Here is an 11,710-nt window from a genome sequence, read left to right on the forward strand (position 1 = left end):
CCTGACTGTATTTCATTCGAATAAATAACATGTTGACATGTAAATCTACACTTTACGATGCACGTTTGTCCAGGTCTTCGTCAGGTTATTTTGTTATTCTATTCCAGCAAGATAGCTAAAGCTGAGTAGAATCACGATAGTTTGGTTGCTAGAAGCTAGCACTAAGCTGTAATGTTACCCACCTAAGTCGATCCTGTTACCACTTTTAGAAGTGGAAACTAGGAGTAACGTTAACATTATCGTGTAAAATGATTTCAGAGCACATCACAAGAACAACAAGAACAACCACGAACAAAAGTTGCAGCATGCCAAACAGATCCTCCTTGTGTGGCATCTCGCGGGACGCAGCTTTCTTTTACTACATTGAGACCTCACCAACGAAGCAAAGGTAAACGTTCTAATTATTCTTATGTTATCATGAATATTATCAGACGTGTTATGGTGTTTGTGTGTTCCAAACATGTGTAGCATTATTACTGGGTAGCATTTAGTAGAGCAGTGTTGCCCAATTACTTACCTTGATGACTGAGTACATTAGTGAGCCATTCACAACAAATTAAAGAAGTATGCATAGTATACATAATAGACCTATTCATACTATTCATCTCACTGAATGACCTGCATTTACTTTTGTGGGGAAGGCTGGTGAAAGTTATTTGTTCAACCAGTATGAATGGGTCTATATACAAAAGATATGACTGATTAGTAAATTGTATGTTGTATCACAGCAGTACATTGTCCTTCGGCACTGAGCAATCCATATGACACCCCACTAAATAGTCTCCCCCTCCCCCTTTGAAGGCATACAGGCAACGCCGCAATGCCAAAGTGTGGCAGTAGGCACAACGGCTCCTTCAGTCTCTGGGCCATTCTCTTCAACTCCTTTGAAGGGTCAGAGGCCAGCAAAGAGACCTCGCCTTGAATTTGAGGAGGAGGTGGAAGATGTTTCCTCTGCATGCACTGATCCTCAAGATTCCACATACGATCCTGCACAGTCTGCTACAATGGAGACAGAATCATCTCAGCTTTTGTAAGTAAAGTTACAACTCTCACAATGCAGCAGTGCTATTTATATGCATTGTGACTGTTGTCAGACAGTACAATTGTTTTTTGACAGATTTTTGACTGAGATGGACAATGTTGTTTTTTCTTTATTATCTTTTGTAGTACATCACCAGTGACTTCATATGGCGATGCAAAATACATTGTTTTTGAGCAATGCCTCTTCAGCCTGTTCGAGATCTGCCCTGTGTGCAGAAGAACCTGTACATTCCTGCCACGCAGAAGAGGGTCCTTCCTAGTCCAACTAACGTAACTAATTAACAACGTAGGTTAAGTAAAGTCAGTATAAATGATAGGTTGGGAAATAAAAGTGTATGCGATATGAGAATTGAGGTGTTGTGCGTAAAGAAACAAATAGCCAAAATGGTGCGGGAGAGGAGGATAAGCGGCGGCCTCCACAACCAGGTCTGACGAGATCTTAAAGCTCACGATCCAGGAAGTAATCACACGCGTCGCGCCACACCTGTGCCACACCTGTGCTTGGCCCACCTGTAGAGGAGACGTAAGACAGGGGAAAAAAGCAACAAAGAGGAGGAGCCCGGCAGGTCCGTGACACTAGGCGGAACGGAATTCATCTGGCGAGAGTCAGGTTACTACTATTCCAGTGCCAAAAAGACAGAACATGGTCAAGCAAATAAATTTTGTTTCATAAAAATGTATTTGTTTTATGATGTAACCTTTGCAGATGATTTCTCATCTTTCTCATCTACTGGGAATGTCCAACCGTTCCAGGTTATACAAACACGGGTCAGCTGAATGTAGGCTAGTTTAAATTTGCCTCCAATATTTCATAAAGGATACCATTAATTTAACCTCCAGCCTCCTGGTTTTATTTTTATGCTCATTGAGCTCCATGCAAATCAAACCAGCTAATAGGCTAATTGAAATAAAACCATGCCTATCTCTTGGTATAGTGAAGGGTATGTGATGATGTGGGACTATTTTAATTCTAAAGGCCAAGGGAACTTCATCAGGATGCATAGTATCCTGGACCCATGAAATAACTGACCTTTAAAAATAAAAATTTGCCTGCCTCTTTGGGAATTTAACATAGGGGTGCCAATACTTATGACCCCTGTATTTTAAAGGAACCGTATGGAGGATTGTGGCCAAAACTGGTACTGCAATCACTTTCAAATTACTCTAGAGCGGTGTATCCCCTCCCCCTCCCCCCCGAGTCGAGGTTGCCAGCTAGGCTTAGTGTTGCCAATTTAGCGACTTTTGGCCGTCTCTGGCGACTGAAAAGTATATCTAGCGACTGACAACAAATCTGGCGACTTTTTCGTGTGTCTGGCGACTTTTGTTTTCTCTATGCGTTATCCTTCGGTTTGCCGAGGCTGACTGCAGCAGCAGCTTAAAGCGTGAGAAAAATCTTCTCGCAAAGATGCCAAACTCTGTTTCGTTGTTGAAACGTCAGAAAATCTCCCCTCTCATGCCTGTTTCGTTGTGAATTACATCGCGAATTTGCCCAAAGCGTTGCCCCATGATTATAAAAGGAATGACTGACCTATATAGTATCAGCCCATTTTATTAAGAGTTAGTAGATGTTCTATAGATCTAAGCTCAGATCTAAGATCTAAGCTGCTGCACCTTCATTGGAAGGTGCAGCAACTTCGGCTGAAATTACAAGAGAGTCAACGAGACGAGAGCAATGACATGATGACAGGGAAACAGGGACACGCTTGCCAGCATCGTTCAACAATTGAACAAAGGAAGTAGGCTAGCCTACAACTTCATTCACAAGCAAAGCAGTGAATGTTAGAAAAACCTATAGCATTCGTTTAGGCTATGTAGGCCTAGCTTCAATGTTGTCAATGCAAGTTGATGCAGGACTGTCGGCTGAGTAAAAAAAAAAAATTCTATCGCTCTGTCCGAGTGACATTTAAGCCTATATTATGTAGCCTAAATATATCCAAAATATAGCCATTGCCGTAAGGGTACATTGCGTGTAGGCTACCCTATGGTCACATTATAATCAGACTTCAAGCAGTGCAAAGCAGATGCAGCAGTGAATAGGTTGGAAATGACTGCTTTTCAGCCACCTGATGCTAGTGTAGTCTAGATAGGCTACAGAAAGTAAAGTGTAGCCTATCAATAAATATACAAGTATATTAAATCAAATATATTTAAACTAGGCTCTTAAAGCTGCCTATATGAGTAGGAGAAAAGCAAACAGGAGTAAAAGGGAATCGAAGGGCCATTAATGTTTTTTTTTTTGGGGGGGGGGTACGACGTGCTGATGACGTGCAAATTAGCGCGTGACGTCATCTAGCGACATTTAGCGACTTTTGGAGCTGGCTTTAGCTACTTTTTATTCGGAATAGTTGGCAACACTGGCTAGGCTGCAGGATCTAGCAGGAACGTAAGCTACAAGGAGCTTCAAATGGCAAGTGACAGGACTCGTCACAGTAAGTTTTTTCCCTGTTAATTATGTTTATGCTTCATGAGAGATGTTTTGCAAAGTAATTATGTATTGCAAAAAATGACTAATGACGATTAGCCAAATATAATCGTAAAGATGTACTGTAATACCACATTTCAGTCGGAACATAGATTGTTTTCATACACTGCTAAAATGACTTAGCTTCTAGCTAGTGGTGTGATATAAAGCTTTTCATGAACGCATTTAGCACGGGCGACCATGGAAAATCTTGTCTATATGTACGGAAGCATGGGGCTTTTAGCCTATACCTACAAGCATGGTAGAATATAGCATTCAAAAGTCGAGGGTCATTCCATGGCAATGAAATGTACACGTCCATAACGCTAAAATATGTGATGTGAAAGATTACGTGACATTCTACTATTTTTGGCTGCATTAAAAACAAGTACAAAACGTTCCAAGTGGGCCAAATAATTCACATCATAGGCTACAATGTGCTTTTCATTGGTGTTATGGACGTTACAAAAAGTTATTTTACCGTGGAATTGTGCCTAGTCCTTCCAAACCAACACTAACTTACTGCATAGCTCAAAATGTAGAGAATGTTTATTTGGAGTTAGCACTTGTACTGCTCTCACTTGTTTCAGCCTGATGCAGACCTCAGTTATGAGGTGCCCGCTGTCCTAAGTGACTCTGATGAGAGCTGGCAAGGTGAGCGGAGGCGCAGACCAAGGAAAAGAAGAGTGAAAGGGAGAGGGACAAGAGAAGATCGTGCAGGTCTTGGTCCAGGAGACACAGAGCAGAGAGGAGAGAATCTAGAAGGAGGAGATGGACCAGGTGGCAGAGGCCAGGGAGCTGGAAGAGAGAGTGCAGATGTTCCAGGTGGAAGAGGAGAGTGTGCAGGCCCTGCATCAGGTGACAGAGGCCAGAGAGGTGGAAGAGGTCAGAGAGGTGCGAGAGGAGGAGATAATGCTGGAATTGGCGACAGAGGAAGGAGAGGGAGAGGTAGAGATGCAGAGGAAGAGAACAGAGTGCAGATGATCCAAAATGACCGAAGGGTACAGAAAGAGGTTTGTGTTACCAGAGTATGCTAAACATTTGATAGACTGCAGTAACATTATGGCTTGTAATAAGATCATCATTTGTAAATGCCAAACTTTCTTTTATGGTTTGTTTACTTAGGCACTCATTCAGGGCATGAGTGAAGTAAGACTACGAGCACTAGCAACTCAGGTCTTCTCCCGGAACCCTGGATTAGTTTTTGATGCACTTCCTTCATTGGACAGCACAACCCCACCTAACGCTGCTCTTCCACGGTGCACCTGTGGGAACTGCAGGGAAATGGCCACAGATGCTGAAAGGAAATGCCAGGGGCCTGAAAACTGCATCAGCAAATTGGCACATTTTGATCTGTATTGTCAGGGTCTTCAGTAGGGCTGTCACTTTTGTGAAAAAATCCTGTTTGATTCTTGAGACATAATTGTTAATTGAATCAATTGTAAAATCGATTTTTCATGTCTAAACACGTTTCAATTTTCAACGCCAAATATAGGCCAATCCACAAACAACTAACAGGCATTAGGACAAACGTAAAGGGGGCGCTTGAAGACGCACAATGGCGTGAAGTTTCGTGCACAATGACAAACAGGAGTGCAACATTCTCGAAAAACAATAAGCAGAGTGGACTGCCATAACATTGGTGAAAAACATTACTGCAGGCTTCAACGTGGCTGCGTTTACAATTAGAAATGTCAAACAAATGTTGCCTACGTAGAACTCACGACTGCACAGTTTGCATACCGCTTTGTCCTTCTCCACAGTTTGCATGCCGCTTTGTCCTTCTCCAAACCCCGAAGTGGTTCCATATCGAACTCCTCAAGTTATTAGGGCCTATCAGTCGTATCTCTCATGCCGCACAGGTTGATCGCGTTTTCCTCAATTTTTTGGCAAAACACCAGCAGCACAGCAGCCGATTGAAACAGCTGTTTCCGGTGCGTGAAATTGGTGGGAATTTTCTTTTTAGCTTTCGCAATGATTACTGCACTTCGGAATTCTTTGTTATTTTTCTGCTTGTTTGTGAGTTTTGTTACATCTATCTTTTTCATTTGTTCAATTCGTTTAAAATTAATAGTGAACATATTTGGTTAAAATCGATTCCCTATTTTAGTTTTCGAAACTTGTGTTGGTTGGTCCAATCGATTGTGCAATCAATTTTCGAACGTAAAGTGACAGCCCTAGTCTTCAGTCTGGAATGCTGATACTGAGGAGAGCAAAATAAAAACTGAAGTTAGTTTATTTCAAACTTGGATATGTTATGCATGACATCTGACTTGGTGTGTGGCATGTAGCCGAAGGTGCAAAATAAATAAATTGGCATTCAACCTACCAAGACCTCTCCTGACTTGGGTGTGCAGGAGTTCCTCAATGGTTGGTGCCGGCACAGGGGGAAGTAGGCCGTACCTTCGGGGGTCATCAGGTCGTAGTGTCCTCTGTCTGGGCATCCCCTTACCAGCTAATCTCTTTTGAAGGATCATAGCTTGCAGTTCTGAGATGTAGCCATACGTCTTGGATGCCTTCAGAGTGTAAAGCATATACCTGCGAGCATTCTTTTTGTACAGCCTCCTGTACCTGAAATAGAAACAGAAAGGTGAGGGAAGAAGACATTTACATTCCAAGGCCCATGTTTTATACTGTTCCAATGGTGTTGTAATATGGTATAATTGTTCAAAACATTAGCATAGAAATGAACAAGTGACTTACTGTTTGCTTCCATCAGATTTGCACAACTCTGGGCGGTCCTTGTGGTAATTGTAGTCTATTGCTGCAAGGAGCATCCTGGCCTCAAAGACAGGAGGGCTAAATGTTGTGCGCTTGCTAGTGTACATTAAAATATGGTTCTGGAAGGACTCCAGATCAACAGTAGACCTGTGGGGGGTGGGTGAGAAGAGACATTTTGTGGGATTTTGAAAATTACTTTCTAGCTACAGTAAATTACTTTCTAGCTACAGTAAATTACCTAAAGTGTAGGTATTTGTGGACCTCATTAAGCTACCGCTTGTTTCGAACGATGCTCTTCAGAGCCTCGTGTGCCATGGAGCCTCGCTCAAGCCACTGTTGAGCTCCACCAGATTCCAAGTCTGCATGCTGGCAGCCTCCTCTTATTTGGAAAAATAACATGTACAATTAGTATAGTAATTCCCCCTCCCCTCCAAAAAAGTTGTTCTAATTCTACAAGTAACACACAATTTCAGTGCCAACTTACTCATTAGTGCGGAGATCTGGACATGGGCATCAGTGCAGACCTCCACTAGTTTGACTTCATTCAAAAGAGTGTCCACTGTCCGCACAAATGCCTCTCTCTCCATGATCACAGAATTTCGCCCAGTCTCCCTTTTGTCCACAGTGATGACGGAGAGGATTTCCCTGGATTCGTTCTCCATGGCAGTGTATGTACAGTACTGGGCGCAATGTCCAGGGCTGTCCATTCTTCCATCCGCTATTCAATTTGTAAACAAGAATCATGGATTTTCACAGAACATCAAATTGACATATCAACATACTACTCTAGCTTAAATTAATAAAACATGTACAGTACATTACCTACTATCACCACATCTCTGTCTTTTAGGCGATGTATTGCCTCAGCCCTCCTCTCCTCCCAAAACTCCTTTACAGTGTCTATACCGTACGTGTCCTGAATTGTGAAAAAGGAACTACGGTCCACCATCCCCATGTTCATGAACTGAAACAGAAGCGAGACTTTGGCGTAGTTGCTTCCTGAAAGTAGAATGTTGCTTGCCAACATGAAGTCCCCTGCCAGCATCCCGTACCTCACAGTGGGCTGTGAGCTCCATCTCCATACAGTGTGGCCAACAGGGCAGGTCTGACAATAATTGGAACAATTGCTTCCACTAAGTGGAACTACAACTCTAGAAGCTTAATTGAGTTTCACAAAACCACTGTCAACGTATGACCATTGCCTCCAACACTAACCGACACTTATTTGCAATGTAGTATGATTATAACACCTACCCATTCCATGATGCTTGCAGTACCCCTGCGCGTAAAGGAAACTTCAAATGGAGGGCGACACCGACACTCCACTTGGCTGACGTCACATGTGTATGGGCATCTTTGGACTGGAAGCACAAGGAATGTTGCAAGCTGCTTCAAACAGTCCTCATAAGTGATGGAGGCCCGTTTCCCGATTAGGTCATCTTCAGTCATGACGCACAGTGTATCAGGAAAGTCAGGTTGTTGAAGTGGAGGTAAGGTGACTGATGGAGGCTCTACATCCCGGATGTCATGTACTGTCTCACTGGCATCTATCACAGGCAGATTGTCAAGGCATGGTGGTGCCTGCAATGCTCCACCCAACCTAAAGACATGAAAGATATATTTCCCAATTACAGATAGAAAGCCAATCAGATAAACAAAATAAAAATGGCAAATACAGAGAGGGGGTTATCTTTGAGGTACTACAGGGGCCAGGAATTCTCTAAAGCACTAACATATTTTATCTTTATGTGTTTACGTATTTCATTGAATGAATGTCTGAGGGTGTATTGTGAATAATCTGTGAGGATCCAATGGTAACATACCGAATACAAATACGAGGGACATAGTCCTCACCTTCACTGTCATCTGCTTCAATCTCCTCATCATTACTGTCACCCCAATTAATTCTGGTAAATTTGATAGAAAATGATATTGGTTAATTAATACACAGCAGAACATCTTGTTACACAATATACAGTCAAACCCAGTGGAACTTACACACTGTTCATTAGGTCATTTATCTCCTGCTCTTTCATGAGCTGGGTTTCAGCATCCTGGATGCTCATGTTCTGTAGACTAAAAGAAAACAATTCACCGGTCACAATAGATTTTTTTTTTTTTTTTTTTTAAACGAGTACATGTTCAACATAATTTCTTATCATTAGGCATATTAGGAAGCTTGAGAGGCTTTATCTACCTTTCCTCCAGAACCTCAGAGGCATCCATGGTGCGCTCATCCTCTTCCAGTCTTTCCTCAATAGGCGGCAGGTCCTCTCTGTAAATGGTGTAGTTGTTTTAGACCAAAAATGTTTCCAATTATGCAATGGAAATTAAAACAATGTGGTACTGACTACTGACTGATTTGAAAGTGTTTCAGACGATGCACATCCAATACTGGAAAGTGATGGTGCAGTCAGTGGCGGACCTGGACACTTTGAGGCCCAAGGCAAAGGATTCCGAGGCCCCTCCGAGACCCCCCCCCCCATGACGGTATATTGGGTGCAAAAGTGGTGAGCACATTTAACTGCAGATTTTGCATGTGCACACTAAAGTCATAAATGTGTAACAGTAAAGTTGAAGTTGTACATATTTTTTTATATCTTGTTAACACAAAATAGGGGCTACGGGTTCACAAATCCTTTTTACAGGTACACAAATCCTGTGAGTCACAACTTTCAAGAGTCATGGACACTTTTGCTCCAATCGTTGCAGCGCAGTTGGTGCGAAACACATTTGCACATCCGTGTTTCATAATCTGAGAACATGCACAACATTCGTGCATTTGTAAACCCAAATGTGAACTAATGCATTCGAAGTTGTGCATCTGTGAAATAATTTCTCATTAATAAAATTCTACAGATCGCTTTGATTTTCTTGCACGACTACAAGTCAATTGATACACGTGCTCGAATCTGCTTCTACGAGTGACGATACTTTTGCTCCTGGATAGGTGATATAATAGGAGCAAAAAGATTTGTATGTGTGCACGTCGAGCGAATCGATCGAGAAAACAAGGCGGCCGGATCTGGATCGCGCTCAGACTACCATTGCCTGCTCGGATGTGCAAATGTGTTTCGCACCAACTGCGCTGCAACGATTGGAGCAAAAGTGTCCATGACTCTTGAAAGTTGTGACTCACAGGATTTGTGTACCTGTAAAAAGCCCCCCCCCAAAGAGACAGACATCAGTTTTGGGGGGGTCAGATAACTTTTCTGATATTGTGAAAAAATATCATTACAGTTACAATACAAGTCAACTCCTATTATCACTGTAGAAACATTTTAATGTAAAGCGATTTCAGACACCCCTATTGTGGATCGTACCATTTTTAACCACCGATGCGCTAGAAGCAACTGAGCAAGTGTCAACATTGAATGACAAAACGCTAGGTAAATTCTTCCAGTAGGCTATATTCGGTTTGCTGCTGATGTGCATGGGTAAATGTAAGTTGCTAGCTGATGTCTAGCTTTTTGAAAATGTGTTATTTTACAACCTTCATTTATAAACATGTTTTGTTGGCTACTGGCTACTTACTTACCCACTAGTAAAGTGGACCTTGGTTAGGTTAGTTAGCAAGTTAATTCTCTATTTAAATAAAGCTTTACATTGTGGTGAGGTAAAATTGATTGTCATTTCCAAGGAGATGAACTCCATAGCCTACGTGTCCATTCTCATTTTATCTTAAATAAATTATTGTGCCCTTTTGAAATTAGTTTGGCACAGATCCTGTGTTTCTATACCGATATGCACAAGACGGTCTGATGTAGCTAAGCCTACATAGCCTGAGTGAAACCTGTGGAAACATAAAAAGACCCAAGTAGCCTAGGCTAAATAAGTGCTAGTATTTGAATTTGTTTTTAATTGGTTGGTATTGTTTTTTACATTCTATTATTTCATATTTTTAGTTTGATAAATGTAGTTTACCCTGGCTACTATCTTAATGAAACTAGGATTTGATTTTATTCAAAGAGACACTATGAGGAAAAGGAAAGGGCACAGAGACATCAGGCACTTTTTTGGTGCTAAAAGAGTAAGCAGGAAATATTAACACTAAGATCTACAAACAATTACATTAAAAGTGTAGGTGCAGTTAGGTTTATACACTGTTCATGTGTTAAGGAAAGGGGTGCCCAGCAGACGGGAGAGGCACAGGATGAAAGCTGTGAGCAGGCCGCAGGGAGACGACACTATGAGGTCAGAGTTGATCAAAACAGTTCTCTTTTGGATATACAGTATAAGAAAGATTAAATATTCTGTAGTCTACTGATTATCAGTTTGTCGCATGTATGTGTGTTACACAACACATGTTGCACTTGGTGATCACGGTGGGGATTGATATGGTAATGGCCATGATGGTCATAGAAGAAGTGAATGAGCAGGCCTACCCCCCAATTATGGTGGGGTAATTCGCACTCTGGTTCCAACTCTTTACGGGAGCGTTTATTTCCAAATTTTACTTTCATTTTAATCTGTCAAAAAGTGTGGGGGATAGAATCGTGTTCCAGAAAAAGTGTGTACTTTATCACCCAAAGCTTCTGCTACTGAAATGGTGTCTGTAGCAGCACCAAAAGCACCAGTGCGGACTTCGGCAGTGACAATGATCTTGTCCCTCACGTCTGTTTCACTTAGATCAACATCATAATCATCATCATCATCAGTAGAAGAATATGTAGGCTAGTACAAGTTGCCGGTGGTGGTGCATCAGTACCACAGCTGCTGCAGCTAGCATTAGCTACACCACCCAGCTCAGCAGATGTTGCAGATGTCGATGCATCACTGTCCAAATTACTTTCTTCTGTGGAAGAATTCTTCGACTGGAAGAAGTTGGTTAATTTAGGCAATTTCTTTCTAAATTCTTCCTCCTCCCTTTTTCTTTTTCGTTTATCACTTCCACTCTGGAAACGTTCCATGGCTGCTGTCAATCGCTCAACTCCACACCTCACCAAGACCTCGTTCAGACTAGAAGCTAGCTAGTTGCTGCTTTGGTGACAGGAAGCGGACCTGCAGTCATTTGATTTTATGATGAGTTTATGAGCAATCATGAGGCAAAATATTTTTTTCAATCTTTATTATGGATTAGAATATATTGTTTGGATGCGGTGATCATTTATTAAAAAAAAAAAAAAAAAAACGATATGGGGATGACGAGGCCCCCTGGTGGCCGAGGCCCCAGGCAATTGTCCGCCCCTGGGTGCAGTCAGGTGTTGCTTCTTCCACGGTCTCTTACTGGGGGTTGAGGTGCTGGGGCCATAATAGCTGAAGAGACGTTTTTGTCTTAAGTAGGCTAACAAATAACCAACACATTTGCCACAGCGAGTATAACGCGGGGGAAATTACGCCATGTCGGCGTTCAATATCACCAATGGCTATCACAGGGTTGTTTTCAGTCCCATCAGAAAAGATTGAGACTAACTAAACTAGATGTACCGCAGAGCGGTACAAAATATGACCGCCGCCCAGTCCAGCACATTTTTTCCACAAAAATAA

General features: G+C 42.1%; 1 protein-coding gene across 1 annotated transcript; it reads right to left on the reverse strand.

The window, feature by feature from the left end:
- Window positions 1–798: 798 nt before the first annotated feature.
- LOC121715632 lies at window positions 799–8,634 on the reverse strand. The gene is made up of 11 exons (XM_042101501.1): window positions 8,582–8,634; window positions 8,421–8,498; window positions 8,222–8,299; window positions 8,047–8,130; window positions 7,478–7,823; window positions 7,046–7,328; window positions 6,708–6,941; window positions 6,462–6,602; window positions 6,206–6,370; window positions 5,832–6,073; window positions 799–1,551 (listed from the first exon to the last, which is right to left on the reverse strand). The coding sequence occupies exons 2-8, from the start codon at window positions 8,447–8,449 to the stop codon at window positions 6,520–6,522; spliced, it is 1,137 nt and encodes a 378-aa protein (XP_041957435.1). The 5' UTR covers window positions 8,450–8,498; window positions 8,582–8,634; the 3' UTR covers window positions 799–1,551; window positions 5,832–6,073; window positions 6,206–6,370; window positions 6,462–6,519.
- Window positions 8,635–11,710: the final 3,076 nt, after the last annotated feature.

Source organism: Alosa sapidissima, chromosome 8 (genome assembly GCF_018492685.1).
Source record: "Alosa sapidissima isolate fAloSap1 chromosome 8, fAloSap1.pri, whole genome shotgun sequence".
NCBI lineage: Eukaryota > Metazoa > Chordata > Actinopteri > Clupeiformes > Clupeidae > Alosa > Alosa sapidissima.